The following is a 27648-nucleotide window of genomic DNA, read 5'->3' as shown; positions in this document are numbered from 1 at the left end:
AGTATATTACATTTTCAAAAAAGTGCTGCTAAGCAAGATTATTGTGTTAAATGCAGGAGTGGAAAAAAGCAGTATTTCTAAATTAATTTTTTTTATTATTTGGTTGTTTTTTGGGGGGAGGTTAATTAGGTTTATTTATTATTATTATTTTTTAATGGAGGTACCAGGGATTGAACCCAAGACCTCATGTGTGCTAAACACTGCACTCTACCACTGAGCTATACCCTCCCTCTCATTATGTTTTTATATTAGTTTAAATAGGTACATATAATCAAATTGACAAATTAGTCCAATTATATATTTAACTATTCATGAACATCCTTAAAAGTCTGCTATCTCCCAAAACATTTTCTTCTGAAATATATCATTGGGCAAATGAGAGGTTTCCTTAAAATTGGAGTCACCTTATGTTTGGGCACATATGTTTGAAATATTTACTTACAAAAACTTGTAATCAATTATTATCATAAACAAAAAGAGGTTATTAAATCCCTGTATGTGACTGTTTGCTTATGTATTTAAATTTGTAACTAACAGAACTTCATTCTTTGGAAAGTAACATAAATCACTTGATTTAAAACAAACTCCTACAAACACCATGAAGAAGCTAAGAGAAGTAAACACTGAATTTTTTTTTTTTAGTCAATGTGACTTCTCTACCCTAAAACCACTAGTAAATTTAAGATCAAAACACAAAGCTTACGTAAAGCTAGCATGATAAAACCTAGATATATTTTTGCTAGAAACCAATGAAATAAAAAAAAAATTATACTTTATTTTCTACTTATACAAATTTCATTCTCATTGAATATATCTGAAGTCTAAACTAGTTTATGTGGGTTATATTTGTGGAACTTTAAAGCAATTAATTAATTCATAAAATCAATTTTTAGCTTTTGATTAAAATCCTTATTTAAAAGCTTAAAAATATCACATTAGATATTCCTTAGTTACTTCTCAACGTTATTACAGGAATCATTTCTCGAAATTCTTTCAAACTCAATTCATGAAAATAAAATCACAAAACTTTTCAAAATCATGTAGTATCTTCTAAATATTTTAACTAAGGTTAATAAAAATGACATATCCTATTGCCAAGAGTGAGGACAAAATATTCAATCTATGTACAAGTTATCTATAAAAACAAAAGCATATGGTACATGGAGCAAAGATAATTGTTAAGAGAAGGCATAAAACTATTTTTGAAACAGAATTAGAACTGTTTATTTTATTAAAAAGTTGACATAGGTTATCTTTAGTGTTTATGACTTGCAAACTAAAGTATTTAATATTTAACATGTTTAAATACAAGCAGTAGCAGTTTGGTAATCAAAAGGAATCATTTGAATCATCTCAGAAAAATAAATTCATTATAATTAGGATATTTTAGAATATGATTAAAACATTTAAAAGAAAATGTATTCACCTTTCTTGTCATCAAAGTACAGAGTCTGTTGAGCTGGATTTGACCACTGGAGGGAGGTGTTATCATTTTGATCAACCCTGCAGGTCAAAATTGCAGTTCCTCCTTCAACAACCGTTACATTCTGTGTTAGTGGAAACTGCCCTTGGCTGCCTAAAAGGGGATTAAAGAAAATGTTGATTAAATGAAAGTTATAAAATGATTAACTTCCCAAAAACTACATGGACTTAACTCCTCACTCCAAGTAAAATTCAAACCAACCAAACAACAACAGCAAAACTATATATTACAAAATGGTAAAAAAAAAAAAAAAAAAAAAAAAATTGAAAACTCTTAATCAAGGACAACAGTTTTGACAGATCATTAGGACTCCTTTATACTTCTTTGCATGCTCCAGAAAACCTTCTTTTCCTCCTAGCCACACATAAAGATGTATATTTAAATAATAACATGATTATCATTAATTTTCCTTAGCCTGGCATTAGTTATAGGGTGCTAGACCTGGTCATCTTTGAAGATAATAATTTTAGATGAACTGAACTCTATAAAGCAGCAGAGGAAACAAGCAAAATACTTGCCAGTAGCTTTTATAATTGCTGAAAATCTATAAAAAATGGATACTAGAAATTTAGATTTAATTTCTGATAAAATAGACTAAAAAAGGATCCTACTTCACCAGGGTTTCTTGTAGACGTAGCTGTTTTTAGAAATACAGAATGTGTTGGAGAAAACAAGGTAAGTATTCTTCAAAAAGTGTTCATCTTACAGAATATTCATCAAAATCTTAAAGTAATTATTCTAAACCAAGAAATAGAGATAATACTTTTCTTTGTTTCATCTCTGTAGTTTCCTGATTTTTTCCAATGAATATACATTTCTTTTATAATCAAGAAAAAATATATTTATAAATGACCCTTGTCACTTTGGATATCATTAGAATGTAATCAAATTTCTAGCTTCCTATGTGTCCCACTAATTCATGAAAGTAATTCATGGAATAACTTGGCTTAGTAAAAGCATTTCTAATAGTTAAAACAAAATTCATGCACACGGAACATAATACATAAATTTCACTACAGCAAGATGATCTGGAGATGAGCTCTGCCAAGTCTGGTAACAATTATCAACATGGAGAAAAAATGACTTTCCAGAGCCAGGTTAAAACACTATTATGTGAGCAAGGTGGTTCATTAAGTCAAGGATAATTTACATGTGCAAGAACATTATGATGACTTAATCACACCCATGAAATATATTTTCCTTTTCTTCTTTAGTTTTGTAATGATTCTATCATTACTACAAGCACCACTTGAGGTTATACTGGAGCTACTGGCATAAAGAATCTTACTACCAGGAAGCCTTACTACCAAGAAGGCACCATAAGAGAGAGAAGAGCCTGAAGGGGAAAATTTCTTTCCAGCCCTAAATGACACAAGGTTCATGACCACCTTATATAATTAAGCCTATCAAGTAGAAAAATCTGATATCAGTAGTTTTGCCTCCTCAATGCCAACCTCTTAAGAGTCACTATGGCAACTCCCAGGATAGCTTCCTGTAAACTTAAGGGTGGAGTTTTTAAATTGAGGTTAGGCAATGTCTGGAATAAATTCTTTGATAGTTGACTTGAAAGTCAACAGATGCCAGAGCGAGATATGTTTTGCCTTCAGCTCAGAGGTGACCTCTAGCAGGGAAACATGGAGAACTATCAATCTTGTGAAGTGAGGTGAGGCAAAAAACAATAGCAGAGAAAAGGTGTGCTAAAACAGAAAGAAGGAATAATTACCAGCGATACCAGATTAGCAGCTCATAAATATGGAGCTCAGAATGTTTTTAAGATAACTTTGCTCAGGTCCCCAGTTATTGACATCATGCATAAACTGAGCAATCTAGGGGAAGAGGGGATTCTTTAGGTAATGAAAAGCACACAACTACTAATAAATATACATGATTCATCCCAGATGACAATTTGACTATCAATGGGTACATAAATAATAGTGTCTTCTTCTTTAAAGAAGTGGAAAAAGCGCAGTGATGCTTGCAACAATTTCATCCACTACATTTGCAAAATAATTTTCAAAACATCCCCGTAAGAAAATATTATCCTTCTCATTTCACAGATGGGTAAACTGACACTGGGAGGTTAAGTGATTTCTCCATGGTGAAACAGTCAACGAACCATCTGAAGTTTGTTCAGAAAGTTTAACATTTTATTCTTATTTTCCCACAAAGGCTGCTGGGTCATCTCATATTTGTTTAAATGTGAATAATACAACAATGAAAAAAAAAGAATACTCTTTTAACAATGAAACTTTAAATTGCATACCTAGCTGAACTATGTCCTCATAAATTTCAGTTTTAATATTAAAATCCGAGAGGATGTCAATGTGAACTGCCCTTAAACGTCCTATCCTATTTAGAATTTACTTTTAATAATTATTTCAGTCTTTCTTTAACAATCTATAGAAGAAAAAACTAACATTTGTTAGGGGCTCCACAGACACTAGCACACCTACGCTTGTCCTTCCAGTAGGTGATGAGGACAGCTTCCCTCCATCTTCTCCCCACATGGATTCTGACTTTAAAGTATTATGATTTTAGTTCTCTGGGACCTGCAGCCTAAAATCCCTGCAGTCAAATAATTTAGCTTTTCCCAATAGAGAGCAAACTCATGTGGAGAATTTACTAATCCTAAATACCCTTAGGGTATGTAGTCTACAAAATCAACTCAAAAGCCAGTGTTGTAGGCAGTCAAACTACTTCTCAAAGCTTTGAATTGCTTCTTACTTCTGCTTATAACTTGGAGACAGCATCAAGTCAGCTGCTGCTTTTTTCTTTTAATTCCTCCTGGCCCAAGGTCAGTAGGTTGTCATTTAATTAGATCTCAGAGAGACTTTCTAAAGACATCACTAAATTTTCCAATTAGAAATATCAGTATGTTACGAAGTTAAGGATTTATCCTCAATGTATTCATCAGAAAAATATTTGGGGGAGGTTACATCATGTCTTGCCTTGTATGAATCAACACCAAAAGATGCATAGAGAAAGAGAAACTTGCTAAGGAGTCTGCAAAGTAATCAGAAACTAGGAGAGAGTGTGAAGACCACAGAGAAGGCAGTCTAGGTGTGGTGCAGGATTCATCTTGTTTACCAAGCATTGCATTGGTCATACCTTTGAGGCCTTATTTTAGAAAGATCCTTCTTCTGGCTAAGCTCATCACCATCCTAGATTTCAAAGGAGACTTTTTTTTCAAACAAGTTTGTGATGAGACTTAAAGGAAACACAATTTCAAATTTGGAATTGTGGAAGCTGGTTATTTTTCCAGGCAACCTATGCCCCCAAATTTTTTCCTCCTTTCCTTGAATTTATGTCCTTTCATTGTTTTCATAAATAGGGATCTCCCTTACTTGTTTCTAAGCTAATTAATAAGAGTCAGGTGACCTAGGGCATTTTACTTCTCTAGGAATTGGCTACAGGGCTTAACTGTATATGTTAATCTGTATCTGTGTAGGTGCCCACCATACAAAATGAAAGCATCTTCTTAGAGCAGTCACTGCACTTGTACGGGAATTGTGACAGTAGAATGACTGAAGTAACTCAAGTCTGCTGCATTTGTTCATGGTCAAAAATGGAGAGACAGGAGAGAATGATTCTTCACTGAAAAAATATGGGAAAACTAAATCAGAAAAGCCTTGTAAGTATAAAGTCTTAAAACATTTTGTTTTTAAGTTCTACTTGAAAATCTTGAGAGGTGTATGTGAGAAGATAAAACAGATGGTGATCTAGAACAGACATATCTAATACCATTTTCAGCTCCCAAAACAGACATGAAAAGACAGATTGTGACAAATGTATGCTCTGAAGGGGGAAAAAAACATAGAAAACAAAAACTTCTTTTATTAAGCATAATGAACCCTACCTAAGCCCTCTTAGGTAGACAGACCTCTGAAATGGAAAATATTTTATCTTCCTTTCCTGGTCCAATTTCCCTTGCATTAGCATCCATTTTAATAATACCCTTCCTGTGTTATCTCATCCCTCATCCATCACTAAGTCAGCAGTAAATAAATGAAAAATGCAATTAACCTTAACTGAACATTCACATATACTAGGCAGTATTCTAAGTACATTTTCTTTATCAATGATTGATTTAATCTTCATGCCAATCCAGCCATCATCTCTATCTCGAAGATGAGAAAACTGATGCAAAGAGACCTTAAACAATGTGCCCACAGTCACACAGCTAGACAGTGCAGCAGGCAGGATTTGAACTTTTGCCTTCGGTCTTGAGACCTCAAGTGCTTAACCAGAGAACTGCTTTGAAAATAAAATGACCTTAATTCTGATTCAATGGCTGTTCTAAAAGAAACATATAGCTTGCAGTCAAAAATGTCTAAGATGCAGTTAGACCTTTTACATCTATTTTTAATAAAGTGAAGGAACATCTGAGATTAAAGGAAAAGCAGTGATGTGCTCAAGCTAGCTGGCTGACTCCAGCTTGTGAGGTTCAGCCGACTGCAGGGCCTCTCTCTTCACACTCAGTGACAGAAGTCAGGAGCGTGAAACTGACCACAGTGGGAGTATTCTCACCGTGGTAATTGGCTTACAACTCAAGTCAGTGTTTTCTCCCATGGAGCCAGTGGTTAAACATTTACAGCACAGCACTGAAAAAGCCATCCTTAATGCTTTTTCTGAGGGCTGTTACATACATTTTCAGCATAAATAAGGTTTTGCTGTTGTTGTGTCTGAAAGCCAACAAGCTCTCTCCACTGCAGTTTAGTTCTGTTTTTGAAGTTCTTTTTCATCATATTTTGAGTCTCTTCTTTAATCATTTTTTTCCTTTTTTCCTCCAATCACTTTCCAAACAGCCATTTTCCCCTCCCACATAACGTTTTTCCAATAAAAACCTTTCAAATAAGCTCCTCTTTTCTCTACTCTGTGGACCGTGATCTTGAACTTCAAGTCTTTCTTAGGCTGCTGAGTTTCTCTCTAACTAGCATCAGTGGCTGAAAAACATTTAAGTCACTGTTAGTAATTACATGTAAATAAGTTGCTAATTTACTGCTGTGAAAGACAGGTTAATTAATGAAGAATGATTTGTCAATATTTTGAAAAAAAATAGCTCTCCTGACCCTGTTTTTAAATAGCTGTCATTATTCCTTCAATGTTTTCCATCTGTTGTACACTTAGGGAAAGATTGGTTCAAACCTTTCCTTGTCTAGATTAGCAATTACCAAGTTCAAAATCAAATGAACTGAATCTTGGCTTCTGTTCACCTCAGTTAGTTAAGAGTTGTCTTCCCCTCACACGTTTCATGCACACCCTCCTGTCTGACCACCAAGAGCCTAGCACATGTCATGCAAAGAAACAAATTTTAAGATTATGGCCACCTCAACCTTGGTGACAGGCTGTGATGTGCCCGTTGTCACAGAGAAGCAATAGGCAAAACAGTGAAGAGAGGTCTCTGAAGCCAGCAGTATTGTTGAAAGAGAGCATACAGGTGAAGATCATGCTTGAACACCGATCCCAAAGCAAGGCTGTTTTCATAAATGGCGTTATTCAAGCCTTGCTATCTCCTGAAAGGATGATAAGTGGAAGCAATGGTTTTCTCCATCTCTTTTCCTGTGCTAAAGATTAAGTGTGGGCCACAACAGTGGCATGAGTGCATGAGTGCTTACTTAGTAAAAGCAATAATCACCTGAGATATATCTAGACAGACAGGCAGAGGTTGAGGCACTGAACATCTGAGAGGGAGTGACAGTCAGCGACTTTCCAGGGTTAATGATCAAATTTTGTGGGTTATTCAACAGGAACTGAGGACCTCATTATTTTTTTTCTTCCTGAAAATGAGCAAAATTTTCTCAAAGGAAGAACCAGATTTAAAAACAGTGAATGGGAACAAATTAAAGACAAGATTTGCAGAGAATTTAAGATACAGTAAAAAAGTGTAAACCTTTCATGAGTTAGAAAATGCTGCGGATTTTAACCCTTCCTGTTGAAATATATTTATGAGAAGTAAAAACTGTCAACTCAACCTACAAAATTAATTCAGCAGAGGTGTTGGCACCCGAATCAAATGGCATACATAATGTTTTGCTTTGTTTTAAAATAATTTTGTGTCCTCGCAAGAAGGCTGTTTTACATGTAAAATAGTGACCTCATGTTAAGGTTCTCCTGTTTTGGGTATGAAGAGCCCAAAAGCCAAATAGATCAGTAGATGCAGAATAGGTTGAAGGTTCTTAAATACAAACCTCAACAAGAAAGGACAGAAACAGGTAATTCATTTTTGAAGGAAATACAAAGATAGCCTATTATTATTTATGGTCTTCCCTTTAACTCTTCTCCGCTTTGTGTTTCTCTCTCTCATCTCTTCTCTCAACTGGTCTGGGGTATTTACACAAAAAACCCCTGCATTTTAGAAAGTTCAAGATCATTCTTGTTGCTTAGAGTCTAAAAATATATCTAAATGCACACACAGCATGCTATTACTTCCACTAAATTACTGAAGGCATTCTAAACAAATAACCTTCTAATGTGAAAGTTGTGGCTCAGTAGTTGTGTGGACTGAAACACATATTGCATACTAAAGCCTACTGGTTTGAAAAGCACCAATGTCATTAATGCAGGCTGATAATTCTCAAGAGAAGTCCGATGAATGTTCCGTCATGTGAGAAGGGAAATTAGAGGGAAAATTAAGGCTGATAAACAAGTGTAGAAGGTTTCCACTTTTGGAATGCCCCTTTGTTCTTTCAAATACTTAAGTCTCCTACTCATTTATTTATTTATTTATTTTTTTTTGCCCATTTCACTCTAGCTTTTAGGCTTGTCTGAAAAACGAAGTATTCTGTTTTCACAGTCACTGTGTAGTTCACTTGCAAACAATCTAGTAGTTTTCCCAGAGGTCCCTGGGTCTGCTATGAGTTTCCAGGAAAACTTATTTTTTCCACATTAATTTATTTTTCTTTGATTCTACTTCATCCTTTCAGATTCAGCGTGGCTTTTAGAGTGTAACACCTAGTACCCACCTCCCGTGCCCTCCCCTGCCCAGCCACTGTGGAGCACGGCCATCCATCTGGTGCTGCCTGCCAGTTTCCATAGAGACAGGAAGTACTGTGGAGACCTGTGTTCCATTGCAACTGCCAGACCAAGGCAGGGAAGAAATAAAGCTGGCAGGCAGTGGGTCTTACAAGGCCAGGAAAGGTTGGAAGGGCTCTCTTATCCTGATATCAGTGTAACAATGCCAAACTGGCAGCTTCAGCAGTTACAATCCTGTAGACTAGATCCTGGTGTTCACTACGGCCATTGTGGGTGACCCATTCTGCTCCCAACTCCTGGAGCAGAAACTCTTCTGTACCCAAAGGTTGGCCCTAGTCTTTTGCTGGCTTCTGATCCATGACAAAAGGCTCTTTCAGATTTACAGTGGCTCCCACAGCTTCTGACCCAGAGAATCAGAACTCTCCTATAGAAATTTCACTTTTTTCTCTTTTCCAGAACGTGGTAATAGGTTTTCCTGTATACTCACAGTAGACCAGGGGACCTATGGGATAACTGTTGGGTTGTTTCCAATTGACCTACACTGTGACTGTTGAGTAGGTAGGTGACCCATTTAACTCCAAAACATTCCATCAAGACTAGTTGCCAATTGCTGTGTCTCTGATAGGATTTATAGTTAGAGCTGATTTTTGATTATCAGGATCAGGGCTAGCCCTGGAGAAATTTGCAATATGGGTGAAATATAACATTAATGACTTCTTTTGCATTTCAAAAGCGTTTTTGTGGGACTGTATACCTCAGCCTTTTGTATTATAAATATTCCCACCACAGATATTCTTTCTACATAAAGTAGATTTCTCCAGTTTCTTCCGTTGATTTTATATTGCTAAGCTACATCACAAAATGTATGTTTTCCCTAAATTACAAAATTCTAAGCTTCAGATAATACCTATAAAATCCTAGGAAACACTGTTTTATGGCTGCTTTATGTTCTTGCTTAGTGGTTGTATTGCTTTAGCATGTTTTAAAACATCTGATTTTTAAAATTCCAATTGTTTTTTAACTGTATCTGCACAAAATCAGTTCTTTATATTCTTAGCTTTTTCTTTTCTGCTTATTACCCTGCCAAGATGCATAATAAACAGAACTGTTTACATACCACAGACTTGGTGGACTAGATTAAATATACCTAGCTTTACTACCAAAATAGAATTTTATTTTAAAAAATAAACCATTTTTTTGGTTTTCATTAATTTATCTATATTTAATTCATTCCCTAACATGGCTTTCTCTCAAAAAATTCAAACAAGAGTTTCTTGAATGAAGCCATATAAATGTTTAAGGAAAAAGTGAACTTGATGAATTGTTCACATTTATATTCACAACGATTCTTTTCTTCCTATACAAATAAATCTTCCAAGTTTGTGAGGTAGAAGAAGAAAAAGCAAAGGAAACAATTTTTAAATAAAAGGAAACTATATGTCTTGTAAGGCAAAATGAAAGAATAAGAGAATTTTCAAATTATTTCTGTAACGTCAAAACACACTTATGTTGTAACTAACATGTTTGCATAAAGTCATTTTATCTTTCTAGAATACTGTTTTCAGGGTGAATGAGCAAGACCTAGAACTGACTAGCTTTACTTGCTAACTGATGAACAGTTGAGAGGCAGCCTTCCATAGAAAAAAAATTTATGACCACAATCACAGTCTGGTTCACAGTGAAGCTCAATCACGTAACTAAATTCTAAATTGAGATGTCAACCTGGAGGAAATACTCCGGAAAGAAACACACAGATGGTAAGACTCTCCTGAAGACAGGGTGAGTCATACAGAGCTGAGTGTACAATCATCAATCTTCTGGAGGCAAAAAAAAGTGGACTAGGTGGGACATAACTATTTAAAATTGAAGTCCCTGGGAAAAACTTCAACCTGATACTACTGAAAAGGGAAAAAAAAAATACAAATAGTTTTGTTTCAGTTGGTAGGACTCATAAGAATGATATCTTTTAAAAAAGCAAAAATATGAATTACAGTACACTTTAAAGTATTTAATAACCTCAAGGAAAATTAAAATGTCTAGTAACATTTCTAGGAGTAAGTTAAATGAAAAGAAAAAAAAAGAAAAGAAAGCAAGTATCATTAAATCCTAATTTCAACTGCATAATTGTTTCAAATATATAAAATACAACTAACAAAATAAGGTAAAGACAGGGAGAAAAATTATAAATTCAGAAAATGTTAGGACTTCAATCTAGTTTTCACACAAATTCTTCCTAATCCTAAATGAAAAAAAAATTATACCAATTCTAATTGTTGCTTAATATATTGTTGCTAGTTAATGATTTAACTTAGATGTAGTAAATATACCTTGGTAACATCTTTCTTTTGGATTGTACCACATCTATGCATGCTCTGCAAGCATAAAATGATATTGACCATCTGTAGTTGCCTATACATTAATATTCTTTTCATCTATTATTCTCTGTAGAAAATTTAAATAATTGCAATGGTGTACTGAATAGAAATACACATACAAAAGAGTGACATAGATGCCTGGATTATAACTCTTTGGATTCTGTGATGCGATAAAGAATTTTGAGGTGAATTTCACACAAGATACACGTAAGAAAAAATGTGACTGATGTCAAACTTCTGTCATTTAATCATGTATAATCAGTTCACATTAGGCATATGAACTATATATAACAGAAAAAACACAGGCCCAAAATGTCATCATTTGGGCTAAAGCCCAGGATACCAAACCTAGATTTAATACCCAAACTAACTGTAGTTTCGACCTTCCCCAGAAACATAATCTTAATCAACCAGTTTGAAATTTTCTGGTCAACACCAATGAGGTCTTCTGTCACGTGGGCCCTCCACATCCCAACACCCCCTAGAGGAAGAAGAGGTGACTTGCATGATGAAACTGGTGAAGTTCCCCTTGCCCCCAAAGATAGCCTAGCCTAGAAATAATCCTTCCTATAATTTTACTAACAGTCTTCCTTGCTCCACCCTTCTTCCTATAAAAACTTTCCATTTTGTACCACCCCTCAGAGCACCCTCCTTGTTGCTAGATGTGATGCTGCCCAATTCATGAACTGCCTACTAAAACCAATTAGATCGTTAAATTTACTTGGTTAAACATTGTTTTTTTTAACATATGTTAAACATATATTTTTAACAATACACATATATAATGTTAATGCTTTCTGAAACTTCTCTTTCCATTTGGAATGGCTTTTGCCTATGAAATATACTTCCAAGACATTAATTAATTCCACAAATACTGCCTAGAATATGCTTCACATGGTAGGTGCTGGGGCTACAACTGGGAGCAAGGTAGAAATGACAGAAAGTTCTATCTTTAGAATTACTGCCTAAAGATAGACTGTAAAACAAGAAAACACAGAGACCCAATGGGAAGGTCTGGCTAAAAAGGTGTTGCTATTTCTGCTGAAACCCAAATGAGGAGAAAGAATTACCCATTTAAAAATTGCCAGAGGACAAGAACGTTTGAGAGGGAGCCAGTAAGTCAAAAAGTAATTAACTGTTGTTAAAGGTCCTGAGCCAGAGGCAGCAAAGAGGCTGGCTATTGAAAAAACTGGAAAAGAAAGAAAGAAAAGAAGAAAAGAAAAGAGAAAAGAGAAAAGAAAAGAAAAGAAAGGAAAAGAAAAAAGAAAGGAAAAGAAAAGAAAGGAAGGAAGGATGAGAGAAAGAAAGGAAGGAAGGAAGAAAAAGAAAAAAACCCAATGCATCTGGACCTAGAGAAGCAACAGATGAGATATGAGATGACCCAAGGTGAGGTAGGAAAGAAGGTTAAGGCAAAGCATGGCAGGAATTTTTTTATATCATAATAAGGAGCTTATATTTATTCTACATGCAACTGTAAGCCATTCAAGGAAATGCTGTGACCCAGTACACATTCTCAGAAGATAGTATTTTTTCTGCTCATTAATCATTATCCCTAAATCAAGAATTTTTTAATCTCAGAGATGAATCACTGTAAAAAGTCTGTTTACAGTCAAGAACCCTACTGAGAAAATATCAAAGAATCCATGAAATCAGGGGGATTTATTGTAAAGGTAACCAACCTCTTGGTATTTTTTATTTTATACTGTAAATAACCTTCCAGTAAATGAAAACCCAAATTTACTGACTTGAACTTATACTAAAACAAAATTGTTACTCATATTTCCACATAACTCCTACTCTTTGATAGAGGATTTATCCCTTCCTTCCACTCTCAAGTGTCATTGCCTTGAGAAGATCCTTGTTATTAATAATGGAGGACTTCCATTTTAGTGTTTATTTTTAAAGTTGCAATAGTTATTTGGGAGAAAGGAAAGTCTTGCTGGTAAACTATCTGTGATATAAATATTATGTTTAAAACAGTTTTCTTTTTCAAAGATAGAGTTCCCTTGGTGGATAGTAATACTATGCTATCAAATAAATAATGAGTTCCCAAAAGAGAACAAAAGTGAGGTAAAAAGACATTTGAGTTTTTTCCTGTATAAGAGTACATTTTATAAACTTTATAAAATAATTCCTCTGACTAATATCATAAAAATAAGTGTTTTCTTTTCCAATAACTGAATTGTTATGCCCAAGGCAACCACTGTTATATAAATCTGAGACGTGTCAAAAGTCCTTGATAGCACAGGCAGAAACAAATCACTTTTCATTCTGCCTTGGACCTAGTGGGCACATTTTTATGAACACGTGAACACTGTGTTCAAAATGATATCCCTTTAATTATTTAAGTGTTGATCAATATGCAGTAACTTATGAATCTACTTGAAATATTCCCCAAAGAACAAGCTCCCTTTTGAAAAAAAATGTAATAACACAGTGGTTAATAGGGTGTGTTTTTCACTGTTTGATCATTTCTGAATGCACAAAGATTTCATTAATGTTGATTTCACCCATCTTGTCCATGTTTACATGCTTTGATGTTCAAGTCCTTTGTAGTGCCACATTAGATCTAGGGGAACATTGCCCTGTGAGAGCAAGGGGAAACTGCTGTGGGAAAACATTAAAATGAAACTTGATACTTTGTATAGATTTGTACAGATAACTCAGCTCAAATAATTATATGAATTATATTTTTGATTAGGCAGAGAAGGAAATTAATACCATCTTCTCATATCCTTTTTGGTGGGTTACTACATCTTTAATCTGTTAATTAGAATATTAGAATAAATTGAAGTGTTTTTAGTGGAAATTATCAAAATTAAACTTCAATAAAATAAACTGAGGTGGAATTTTAAACTATCTCATCTAGTTTCTTAAATTTGAAGGGTGTTTTTTCTGAAGAGATGGTTGCAAAATGGTATCTGGAAAAAATATATGTATCTATAGCAAAGCTGATAGTCTCTTCACTATAATGTTGGAAAGAAAAGATTAGCAGCTGGTTCTGGGTCTTTTCTCTAGTCTCAGGAAATCCTAAAAATCTGACTTTGGTTGAATCACCTTTGCTATTCAAGGAATCCATGGATGTATACTGGATCTATGTACTGGACTAAGCACCTACATTTCACTGTCAAGGTTATCTATTGAATAATAAATGATCAGTATTGACTAGATGTATTTGTACTAGAGACTGGGAACTGATGACACAGTCCTGAGAAGGCTGTGTGACTAGCAAGGCATAAAGCTGAATGGACACCAGAGTGGAGGCTTCTCTGAGGTGAGGCAGCTCATACCAAGTAGGTCTACTCTCGGGTAAGGAGTGACTGAGCACATTCAGAAGCATTTCAGGAAGTTACAAAGCCTCTGGCTAGACGTTGACATCCCTGAATCACTTGTCTTGTGACCTTTGGGTAAATCTGATGTTGGATAAATCTACTTGAGTCTCATGGACATTATCGTGTATATATGAAACCAAAACTGTACTGCTGCTCTAGCAAAGTGGGCACTGCAACGGTAATATCAGATTAACAAAAAAACATTTCTGCATAGCCTGTCTGCTGAAGTAAAGGCTCTTCCTACAAGAATAATCACATTATTCATGCTCAAAACTGTTCTGATTTGTATTGTTTCCTGTCCATATCAAATTGGAACTAAATACATTATGACATATTTCATGAATTCTATAATTTATGCAACAACTGATTTTCACTTCAAATTCCCAGTCATATGTTTTGATAGAAATGAAACCAAAGATATGTGCTATAGAGACAGACACATAGATTTAGAGGTGTAGATATCTTTCTCTTTATGTATTATAAATTGTATTTGTAAATAAAAATATATATATTATACTGATTATATATTATTCATAGTAGCTGATTCATCTCATGGCTCAAATTTAGATATCTACCGAGTATTGTGTTTTTCAAAATTTGTAATAAATAACTGGAAGGTATAGATTTTTCAAATGTCAGGCACTGAATAGAATGAGCTACGGACTCAAAGTGCAAATGCAAGAAGTTCCAACGGGTTGGGGTATTGGCAGCAACATGGAAATGAGTGTACACTTTTAAATACAACTACTTTCAAAATGGAAAATATATGTGTATGTATATTCAAATCAATAATTATACTTAGTAACAATTCATTAAATTCACTTTGGGGACTATAATCCCAACTCTTACTATTGGAATCATTGACCAACTAATTTTAAAGTTACCTATAAAGACAACAAACTTTTTCTTATTAAGGACAATGATAACCAACTCTTCCAGTTTAAAGGTTAAATCTTTTTAAGGAAAGTTTTAAATGCGTGGAATCCATCATTACCCAGAATATCTAATTAATGATAAAATGATCCAATAAACCCTACTATTTGTTAGAATTTAAATTTCATTACTACAAATTCATAACTTACAGTGCCATGATAGTTACTTTAAAAAATATAATGCTTGCTTAATGAGGGTATTTTGACATGTAACGCACTTCCTTATTCTTTCTTGATTAAGCTTGTGTAGCCCCAGGGCACAGGAAACATCAACTCATATGGCAGGGTTGATAAGCATCAATTCTCCCTGCTGAGTGGGCCAGCAAGCTGCTTGTGAATTCAGCAGATGTTTCTACTATCTGGGCCAATGGAAACCTTATGGACCTTTTTTCCTTCATCTCCTCCCAGAAGCAAATGTTAACACAGCAGAAATTTGGACACACGCCAAATAGGAAGCAGAAGGGTTGGTAGAAAGTAGGGTACACTCTTATGCATAAATAGTGGTCATCAGTGGTTTGCATTGACTATTAAGCCATTTCTAATGGCTTATTTTTGTACCTTTGCTACTTCATTTAACCAAACCCCTACCAATCCTTCTATACATACATAACAGTGTTTATCCTAAACATGTAAATCTAATTCTTGAATATGCTAGCTGTTTCAAGATACAAACAAAAAATCTGAAATGTACAAAGTAGGAAAATTATTGATTTCTAATAATTTTTTCTTATAGAAATGGAAAAATCATCTAATTGTAACTTGCAGCTTTCTAGACTTAATTTTGTTGACGTCATGTTAAAAAGTAGCAATAACAGGCCCAGTTTTGATAAAAAATTTCCAAGAAAAACTACAGTGTTAAGCTTAGCACTCTATTGAATATCATTCATATTCAGTTGAATTTTAAATGTACTTTCTGAAGAATGCAATTTGATTAAATTCATGTTGCTGTTCCTCATCTCCATCTCCCCACACTCAACTACAGTGACCCAGTTGAGTGCCCATCAATTTGGTGTGATTTAGATTTTTATCACCCATGTTCAAATTTTGTATTTTAGAATTCTGCACTGTCTCTACACAAGTTTTCTCCGTAATCGACACACAGATTTAAAGGAAGAGAACAGTTTTTAAAAGAGGTAGAGCAGATTTCTTAGATTCTAAAACTATGTATTTCCTCCATGTATTATAACACAGCAGGATATATTTTCTGCTGACAAAGCGATTTTAAAAAGTTAGGAAAGAAAATTTAAGACATAAATAACTTAATATTGGTTGATTTTCATCTATTCTAACATTATTTACTGAACAGCTGCTACAAGTAAGGCATATTAAATGCAAACAAAAAGAAACAGCTATAAGCATAAGCAGACAACATAGTATAACAATTGATGGGCATTGTTTCAATAAGCTCAGCATTACCAATGTCCTATGATACATTCAGTCAACTCCAAAGCTATACTGAGTGGCTGCTCGGCAGAAGCCTTATTTTCATTTGTTTCCATGATTACTTTAGAAAGGGCATGTCATTTTGAGCTAAGTGGCAAAGCATTTAAGTTGCTAAAAATAACGTTGGCCGTATTTTAAAATGCTTCCTGTGCATACCATTTATGATAGGTGTGATTAGAAAAGACACTCACACTCACATGAATTTCCAGTGTCAAATATTTAACAATTTTCCCCTCTTGTATTCTAATTATCAGAAACTTAATTTTAAATTCCTTCAAGGATTTTGTGGGTATTACTTAGCTTTGTGAATGAGAATAGAAATTCTGGTCCTGAAAGCTGGCAAACACGGCCATGAGACAGAGGCACTATAGAGAATTAATTTCCTAGAAAAGTATTCTTTGCAAGCTGTGCAAACAGTCTTTGGTTAAACAAGGAATCAAGATGATGGAGATTTTACATCTCAGTGAAACAACCACAGACACAATTTCTGGTTTTTATAATAATAAAAAAAAAATCCTCAACAAATAGACCATCTTTTCATTCGCTATATTATCTTTTAGAAGGAAGACTACAAAAACCTTTCAGAGGCTCAGAATTAATTAGGTAACAAATAAAATAAAAGGATTAGCAATAGGCTCATATCTGCATCATATAAGACAATCAGAAATTGTGTGTGTTATGAAAGAGACAGTGGCCTATAGAATCTAAGGGGAGAGAGAGGTATTTAAATTCATATTCCAAAATGAACAAATCATTCCACTTCTAATTATTGGGGTTTAATAATTCTAGCATATATTCATAATCACAATTATGAAAGTTCATAAAATTTTCAAACATTTCAATATTAAAATAATTTGAAGTTTAAAAATAGCAGCACAACTTAAAGACCTATTAGATGAAGGACAAAATGGGAAAAAAAAAATTGAGAATGACCTTGGGTCTCCAGATAGATAATAGAATAGATGGTGGTGTCACTAATTAAGATTTAGATACAAAAGGGAAAGTAGTATATCTGTTAAATTTTTCTGTTGAGCAAATCACCCCAAAACATAGTGGCTTATATCAACAACCATTTTTATAGTTCATAGTTCTGTGAAGTGGCAATTTGTACAGAGCTCCAAAGGGCACTTCTAATTTTGAATTGTGCTCCCTAAGCTATCTATGGTTGCCAGTCTGCTGCTTTTGGGGGCTCTGATTCTGGGGGAAGGCTGGCTGTCAGCAGGGGTGACAGGTGGTGACTGGGCTTTATTTCATGGCTCTTAGGTTCCAAGAGTACAACCCAATCAGCAAGCACATTTCAAGTCTCTTTTTGCTTTAAGCTTGCTATTGTTCCATTGCCCAAGTCACAGGGTCAAGCCCAAGGGCAGTGTAGATAGAGACAACCCAAGTGAACATGAACAAAATAGCAGCCACTGGATGAGGAAACTAAAGTAGTTGATTACTGAAGAGAGAATGATACATTCCAAGGCAAGAGAATATTTTAAGAATTAAAGATTTTTGCACCTCAGATGTTGGAGGAAAATCAAGTTTATAAAAGATCAGAAACATGTCCATGGGGACTGACCATCAATAGGTCTTAGGGGCTTTGTTATGGAGAGATTAATTTAAAACATAAAAAGAGAGCAGAATGCAGTGTTTTAGGAAGTGAACAAGAGGTGATGAAGTGAAGATATTAGGTGTAACCAACACTTTTCAAGAAACTTGACAATAAAGATTTCACAAAAGCTAAAAGAGAGTACAGAGCTTGAGAGAGATTTCTGTTGTTTTACTGTTTAAGACTTCACATAACTTAGTAGCATTAATGTTATATAAACATCACCCATCACATTCTTATTTTTCTTCATGAGAGCATTAATAGAACTTAAATTGAAATAAAAATACAAAATACTATGAGAGTATATAAGAGTACACTTACACCTCATCTAACATTGCAAATCTGTCTTAAATAATCTTGGTCTTTATTTTGAGAATTATTATTCATTTTCAAGTGCTATAAAAGCCCATGAAATATTCATTTTTTTTCTTTGTCATATGTTGGTAAAAGGCTATTGGCTCATTACATATTACTTAGTCTTTTACATCTTTCCCAATCCAATCATTGTTAACTGGCCATTGTACTATTTCCTTTCCTTCTTGAAATAAATAAGTAAAGAAATCAAACAAGAAACATAAGGAAATAAATGCAGTTTCTCACTGACTAGTAATCCCAACAAATGTACAACTTCTATCTGATTTTCTTTACACAGATGATGGAATATGCAACCTTATGTATGCAATTACAAGGTGTGCATATTAAAATGAGATGGGATGTAACATTGGTGAATTTATCCACTTTGATTTTAAAGTTTGCTTCACAAAGATTGTTCATCATTTCTATGTGGTCCAGACTGCCTACTATTGCTACTCTGAACTGGTACATTTAAGAAGTTCTCTAAACTGGTCTGCCCATAAGTTAGATAATTTGAGATAAAGTTCTTACTAACACTGAGTTTACACACTTATAGGAAATAACATAAATTGTGGGAAGATGCTTCAAAAATTGGATTTCACTTTAAGTCAATCATATTGAAATGAGAAAGGGTAAGAAGGTATAAAGAATAGCAAAAGAATATGGGTAAAGGTGCGAGAAGAGTCAACCATGAAAATGAGTTTAAAATATAGCAAATATGCTCCATTCAACTAGATACACTGGAATGTCATGAGAAGAATGTCATCTAAAATGTATTTATGAAAATGATAATGCTGAAATACAAAATGAAAAATTTGCATAAGCAGAAGAAAGTAAGAGAAAGAAATATATGCATATTTATATACATCTCGGAAATATAATAAGCAACGGATTTGAGATGGTTTAAAAGGAAACATGAATAAATAATGTATAACCTGATTTATACTAGAGGAACAAATAAACAGGAATGAATTAAACTGTGATTCAAAGACCGTATCAAATCAAGTCATATCATTTAACAAAACTTTTAGGCATATCAGAGATATATCCTGTTTTTCAAATACTTACCATATTACTAAACTCATGTGTGATTTCTCTTTCCCTTTTAATGTAGAAATCTTTAGTTAAATAGATAAAATAAGTATGACTGCAAAGTAAAAACAGTTACCAATGAGTGTTTATTTATGTAAGATATATCAAACATTTTGTTAAAAATAACTTCCCATTTTTGTTGAAAGAGCATTTCTCTAATGCACAAAAATATAGTTCCTTATAATAAAAATGCAGAGATAATCTCAACGTGTAATATTATTGTCATCGGCAATATAAATAAAGATAAGTAATATGTCTAAAAGTACATAGCTAGGGGATGGCAAGATGAGAATTTCAAATTCAGTCTTTTATTAAATAATTTTCTGTTCACCTCTCCACTCAAAAACAATTTGTTCAGCGTCTACTGTATGCCAAACATTATGACAGGCATGAAGTTGTTAAATATTAAAAATGAAAATGATGATTTGAGTTTAGTAGTGTACATGAATTTGAGACATCCAAGTAGAGGTATTTCATAAAGAGCATTTGTTCTTGCTTTCTCTCTCTTGTACTCTAGTGTTTGCAACATCCTCATTTTCAATTCTTAAATTGTAGCTACCATGTCTTTTTATCATAAAAAATTAAAGATGTATTTTTCTATTAATACATTTTAATTTTTTTCAATATAAGAAGACAGAGAGATAGAATCAACATAGTTTTTTTCCCATTTAAATTTTTTAAAATAAATTGCAATTAATTAAATAAACATGTCATTCTTTTACTGGGATAAAATAATGAATTCATAATTATTATTTTACTTTGAAAAACTCTTTTGTACTTTAATTACATAACAAAATGGAATTCTAGATATTTTAAAAATTGCTGAAATATAAGCAACTGGCTTATATATTGATATGCGCATTAAAGTAATTTTCTAGATCAGCGAATTCATGTTAGAAATGGTTGCCTGTACTAAAATTACATTTCTTCTTTTGCTCTAAGAATCCTTTAATAAAAATCTTCTATTTTTTAAATTACTGAATTATTTTAAAGGTAATTTAGTACCTAATAACATGTAGATGTGAATGGATTTATCTGAATAGCAACTGTGTGTTGGAGCATGGTTTTCTCATAAGTGAGAGTATAATTCATTTTGCATGTCAGTAAGTAAGTTTATTGTATCAGATTGCATGTAACTGAAATAATGGAAGATCAACCTCTAGTCTTGTAACACACAAATTCACCTAGTGTTGCACAGAGTCTATATCACAGAGTAGAATTTAGAGGAAGCAAAAATATCTAACAGCTAAAGAAGAAAAGTCATCATAGACAAATGGAAAGAGCAGTTTATAAAATTCTGAATAAAAATGATTCTCTTAATAAGGCACAGTGAATGGATTTTATTTTTCAGGTTTATGAAGCTACAATATAATACCATCAATATAATATACATCATAATCTGTTAAATGCTATGCAAATTTTTTGAATTATACCTTTAAGACCTGGGCCAGGAACTACCATATTACTAATTCCTTCATTAACAGAAACAATGATAATTGTACTAATTCATTATACAAGAAAAGGGTAAAAATTTTTAGATGGGATAGTTTTAACTGTTTTGCAGAAAAGTCAATGTACTAATTTTTAAGATTTGAAATAACTGACAGAAAAGTTGACAAAACAATTTTGGCAAATGAAGCATTCAAAGGTTTGGGTCTTAGCAATACGTGACACTGAAGTTCCTTATTGCTTAGATGTCTCCTTAAGTAATCATCTGCTAAACATTCTATTTATTTCTAAATTTGAGTTTGTTTACACCTTAGTTTTAATGTAGGTTTATTAAAATCACTTGACAAAATTTTGATAGTGAAGGACTCATCCTCATCATTATGATGTATGTGCATGTGTATGTGCATCTGTGTATAATTTATATGTATGTATTTAAGTGTATTTTCTAGATTCAACTGATTGGTAATAATTTAGCTATACATGTGGAAAAATTGAATGAAAACTTAAATCATATTTTAGTATCATGAAGATTTATAATACTAAGGCTGTGGGGCTCTTGGCTATTTAATATAAACTATACAGCTGTGCTATTTTCCCAGTTTTTTTTTTTTTTTTTTACAGCCTTCCTTATCCTAACAATAGTTACTAACATTATCCAAAGTTACTGTGCCACATGATTTTATGTCTGACTTAAAGATGATCTATTGAAATGGCAGTCTTCATTATCTTTCAGGAAAATAAAGATTAAATACAAAACTTTAAAGAAAACATTTTCTAATTCCAGAGCTTTTCTTAGTGTAAAAGAGGGAGTAATCTGTCTGGTTGCAAAAGACTGATAAAAAGGTTTCATGAGAATATATTTTTACAACTGAAGGTATAATAAAGAATGAGCATTAAATAAAATGTCCCTTGGGATTGTTGTAAAATGAAAACTAGTTCCTGAATATCTTTACATTAAAATGCATGTTTGTGTATGCTGTTTTGCGTATGGTAGCTGTACTAACATATAAAAATGTTTCATAGAATCTTCCTCTTTAAACCACTGAAAATAGTTGTTTTTCTGTTATTAATTGCTTCTGTCTTATGACAAGAAACTCCACCATGAATAATACTGTATAAAATGTCTTTAGGACATTCACATTAAATTTAAAACATCCATATGCATATGAAATCAACTGAATATTTTCCCTTGTCCATTTAAACGAGGAGACTATACATGTGTTTATTGATAGACAATGCTTGGCCAGTGTTCTTAGACTCTGGTACATTTTCAGATACAGACATAAAATTCCTTTTTTTTTTTTTTTTTCTTGAGAAAGCAAAAGGATGTAGAGGAAACAGTGGTGTAAGGCTGAAAAACAGCAAAGAATTTAATGAGATTGCAAGAGCTTCATACCAAGCGTAATCAAAGGTAAACAAGTTCCACAAACACAAGATAAATTTCAAAACAAGAAGTATCAGCCTCAAAAACTAATGTAATGCTTTTCTGGCTAGGTAGAACTTTTTCCCTTTAAAAGGGAAATATTTAGTCTGTTACAGTTAATAATTTAGTTATTACTTACAAGAAATTATACGTCTCATCAACTTTTAGTCTTTTTTGTTCATTTGATACATGTTTATACATATTATTTTAGCACTTACTATGAACAATGTGTCATTCTTTATGTTAGGTATCAGAAATGATCAAGGTTGAAACAGACATTAGTCCTCATTCAACTTCAAGTTTGGGAAAATCAAGGACATTAAACCAATATACAGCAATCTCCAGTCTTTCTCTGAACTATACCCTATTTGACTGATCAACTCACATATCAGCGTGCCTGACAACATTTCCATTGGCTAGAAAGTTAATTACTAAGTAAATCCTCTGTAAGTGATTAATTCATAGGCATATTTGACCACTTAAATTAAAAAAAAATTGATATGTTGAATATAGAAACAAACAAAAGACTTTTTAAGTGATCATTTCTCTAATCTGAAAATACATGTTTGATGATATCAGTGCTTCTGTTGTAGGGTTAAGTGGACTAAAACTAGCATTTAGTGTTATTTCTTGTCCAGAGACAGCTAGCTATTTATGAAAATGTTCCTCTTCCTCTTCCTGTCCTTATGGTAGATCGCATTGCCCATTCTCTACTTTTCAATTTTAGTGTGATCATATGGTTGAATGACAAAGGATTGTGAGCAGAGGGGATTATTTTGTAGGCTTGACCCACCAAAAATTCCCACAGCACTCTGCTATGTCCTCCTCTCTTTCTAGTTGACTGAGATAGCCTCTTAAGGCCTCTTTTTTTCTTTAGAGGATGACAAAGCCCTTGGTAGCTTGTTTCTATGAACTTTCTTGAGAAGGGCCACACCTCAGATCAGGAACACTCACCTCAGATCAATAGGTAAACAAGAAAATAAAAGTACATTGACTATGCCACAAATAACAAATGCTGGAAAGGCTGTGTAGAAAAGGGAATCCTCCTACACTGCTGGTGGGAACGCAGTTTGGTGCAGCCACTGTGGAAAACAGTATGGAGATTCCTCAAAGACTAGGAATAGACTTACCATATGACCCAGGAATCCCGCTCCTGGGCATATATCGAGAAGGAACCCTACTTCAAAATGACACCTGCGCCCCCATGTTCATAGTAGCACTATTTACAATAGTCAAGACATGGAAACAGCCTAAATGTCCATCAACAGATGACTGGATAAAGAAGCGGTGGTATACTTATACAATGGAATACTATTCAGTCATAAAAACTGACAACATAACGCCATTTGCAGCAACATGGGTGTTCCTGGAGAATGTCATTCTAAGTGAAGTAAGTCAGAAAGAGAAAGAAAAACACCATACAAGATCGCTCATATGCAGAATCTAAAAAAAAAAAACAAAACATAAATACAAAACAGAAACAGACTCATAGACATAGAATACAAACTTGTGGTTGCCAGGGGGATGGGGAGTAGGAAGGGGAAGAATGGGATTTCAAAATGTAGAATAGATAAACAAGACTGTACTGTGTAGCACAGGGAAACATATACAGGATCTTGTTGTGGCTCACAGCGAAAGAGAATGTGACAATGAATGTATGTATGTTCATGTATAATTGAAAAATTGTGCTGTACACTGGAATTTGACACAACATTGTAAAATGATTATAACTCAATAAAAAAAAGATTTGCCTAACCCTCAAAAAGAAAAAAAAAAAAGAACTGAGTTAAAAGTAATGGGAAGCAGCTTCCCAGGCCACTGTGTGGGGAGGGGTCACCCAAGCAGAGGGCTATCAGATGCAGCAGCTGAAAGGAGCCGGGGAACAAGGCTCCTCTAAGACAGAGGTGCTTGCAGCAACATGGTGTGAAGAACGCTGAAGCAAAATCATGTCAGACACTCTTAACATTAAGACCCCTGCTCCACAATCACTGAACAAAAATACCTGTGGTTAGGACCTGAGAAAATAAACTTCAAACAAGTCCCAGGGATGATCTTCTATGTACTATATTGTGAGAATGATGATTTCTTCTTCTGGTCATGGACACCCACCATAAAGCCTCAGATAGAGAAATTGGACAAAAGCAGATGAGGTAATAAAGGCAATGGATGTGTAACAGTGAAAAAAAAAAAGTACATTAACTATGTTCAAATCATCATCTGGGGTCTATTTGTTAGAGCATCTAGTATTGCCTAACTTCCATCAAGGGACTCATCTGACAAAAAGACCACATTTTTCAGCTAGAAAGAACAATGAAGATGAGGATTTGGAGTGAAGAGTGAAGAAAACTGGAAATGAAAACAGACCAAAAGGAAACCTCATTGCTAAACACTAAAGACTGCACTCATAAGAGATGAGATAAAAATGAAAATTTGGTTTCTAAACCAAGATACAAGTGAAATGTAGGTAGATACTTGTAGACCCTCAAGAGGATTTTGTATTTTGAGGTCTGCATAAGCATCCTCCTGTCTTAAACTGAGCTTCTTAGTTTATCCCTGGATGTCAGTCCCCTCTCCCAACTCCATACTTTAAAAAGAGAGAGAGAGAGAGAGAGAGAGAGAGACAAAGAAAAAGTAGGTTAATAATATTCCCTAATGATGACTCATTATTCATTAGCCCTTTGAAATTCTGTAATGAACTATATATTTATATTGGTCACCAGTGTCAAAGGAAGTACAACTGAGCTAGAAATACACAAATTCTTTTCTGAGAAGCAGTCTGTGTGTTCTTTCATGATTTATATTTAAGAACTTATGTATTCTATAAATTCTCCTTAAACACATACACATATGAGACAAAGGCAACATACACATACTTTCCACACACATCACTTAAATATAGGCTTAAGTAAATTAAAGAAAATTTCAATATTCAAATGCAAAAATATCAAAGCTAAAAGTGATTGGAAAGAGCTTTAATGAAAAAAGAAAAAGATTAGTTAACACTACGAAAGCTCTCTTTCCAAATGAATGTGTGTCTTATTTGCACAGGTTTAAAACTAGTCCAACTTGTTTTATGTTTCATAAATGATTTGGTTAGGAACCATCCTGCTAACCTCAACTTCACTCTCTCCCCATGATATTTCCACTTGCCTCCAATAGTGTCAGAGGTGTACAGATCCTTTTATCCATACATTTTACTCACACACCAAAAAAAAAAAAAAAAATATATATATATATAATACTATACCAGCTTGTAAAGGTTCAGTGCATTTACTACCCCTTTTGCTGAAAAACCTCACCTTTCTTGATTTGTGACATTCTGGTTCAACTTGGAAAGAAACTGAACCAGTTCTTTCTGATCACTGACAAAACACTCTTAGAAAAGATCAAAATCTTTTCTTCAGCTCATTATAGATCAGCTATCGAGATAGACAGAACATAAAGACAGACAGGTATTTCATTTTGGAAAAAAATGCTTTTCAGAAGTAATTCTATCAGCATGCCATAAATTTCTGTCCCATTCTCCATTTCTTTTTGAATATTTACCTGCAAAGGAGGAGCCCTTTTTGGATTCCTTTGTTCATTCTCACCTAGCTCTCTTCTTCATTTTTTCCTAACCATTTTCTTTAAATATATTTACAATATTTAAAAGCATGTGACATTAAAGCATAGACTCAAAAGCTGAGGCCAGATTAAAAGTATTAAGTATGAATAATACCAGACAGACATATATTTTACTCAAGTAACTTATGGCACTTTATAAGCAAGCTATGTTTCTCCTACCCAGACTCTACAAGAATACTAATTTCTAGAATATTCCTTGAGATGCTTTTCAGTTCTTTTAAACTTAAAGTACTAAAAACATATTCTGTTAATGCATTCAGAGAAAGATTAATTTTTATCCTCCTTCTCTAAAAAGAGATAAGGATTGATTCATGGATTGACCAACAAGTTTAAGAAGTTCAGGAAGTGCTATTATCCCAACATGATAATTATTTAATATTACTGAACCAATGAACTGTAGCCTATGCTTCACTGAACAAAATGCTTATGGTCTAATTTAGATTGATAAAGTGTTCACTTCCAGGGCTCACACACCTTTGCTAGAGGAATTATTGTTTTCTAATTCATAGAAAATAAGAGGATTGGCTTGTTGTGTATGAGAAAGGAGTTAGCAGAGCCATAGAGGAACATATTGGAAATGACAGCGATCACGGACCACATCTATCACAGACCCTGAAGCCCAAGCACTGCGTCCCTGCACTGCTAAGTACAGAAGTTAAGAACACTGTATCCCTGCCCTTATCATGCAGCAGATTACCAAAGTGTACAGCCAAACAAGTCTAGATTCAGGGCTGTGGAAAACCATTTGCTGGCCTTAAATGAGGGAATCAACAAGGAAATGATCCCATTTAGTGGAAAATAAGGAATTAGAAAAGATATGCCAGATATTACAGTTCAATGGCTTTATGTTTCCCATTATCTGTCATCCTCCTGCCACTTTTATCTGGATAAGACTTTCACATATTTCTAGAACAACAATCACAAAGCAAGCTTCACATTTCATCTTCCTATCACATAAAATTATTTTATTTGGGGCTTCGATTTTAGTGGTTTGTACAACAGTGTGAAGATAACTTGAAACTTCAGTCTCCTTCCCAAATAAACACATAGCATTGGATTTTCATCTAGAAATGACATTAGAGTGTGCAATTTTACTCTGTCATGTTCCAGATGAGAACACTGAGGCCTCCAGAGGTGAACTGATTGCCACCAGGGCACAGGGAGTCACTGGCAGACTCGGCAGAGGAACGAGTTAAACGAGTTTCCAGCTTCTCAGTCCAGTATCCTCGCTCTACAACATTCCATTGAAAGAGGCTGCAGAAAAGCTGTTTTTTTAATGAATCACATATAAATTCACAGTGAGCAAGTACATTTCATTTGAACTCGTATTTTTAATTGAGCTATCAATATTTTATGTCCTAGGAGCAAAATACCAAAGAAAGTTAATTGCTACTTTTTTTTTTCCTCTTTTCTTCTCATTGTATTCTGAGCACTGTCATGTAGATGCCACACACTACTGCATTTTTTACTTACAGGAGAAAATCAGACAAAACCAAGCATTGCTGTCTATTACAAAGGAAATGAAGAGGCAATACCTGTTAACATGTGAAGTATTAGATTAGTATATAAAATATC

The 27648-nt window shown here is 33.9% G+C and overlaps 1 protein-coding gene across 4 annotated transcripts in view; it reads right to left on the bottom strand.

The window, feature by feature from the left end:
• Positions 1 to 27648, bottom strand: part of CADM2 (cell adhesion molecule 2) — a 948208-nt gene that overhangs the window by 213489 nt on the left and 707071 nt on the right. For all 4 annotated transcript variants that reach the window (XM_032477423.1, XM_032477416.1, XM_032477431.1 and 1 more), the window contains one exon: positions 1427 to 1576. In XM_032477423.1, the coding sequence (XP_032333314.1) occupies positions 1427 to 1576 (150 nt within the window). The remainder of the gene's footprint in view (positions 1 to 1426; positions 1577 to 27648) is intronic.

This window comes from Camelus ferus, chromosome 1, assembly GCF_009834535.1.
Source record: "Camelus ferus isolate YT-003-E chromosome 1, BCGSAC_Cfer_1.0, whole genome shotgun sequence".
Lineage (NCBI taxonomy): Eukaryota > Metazoa > Chordata > Mammalia > Artiodactyla > Camelidae > Camelus > Camelus ferus.
Note: the sequence above shows the minus strand (reverse complement) of the source record. Positions and strands in the feature narration are given on the sequence as shown.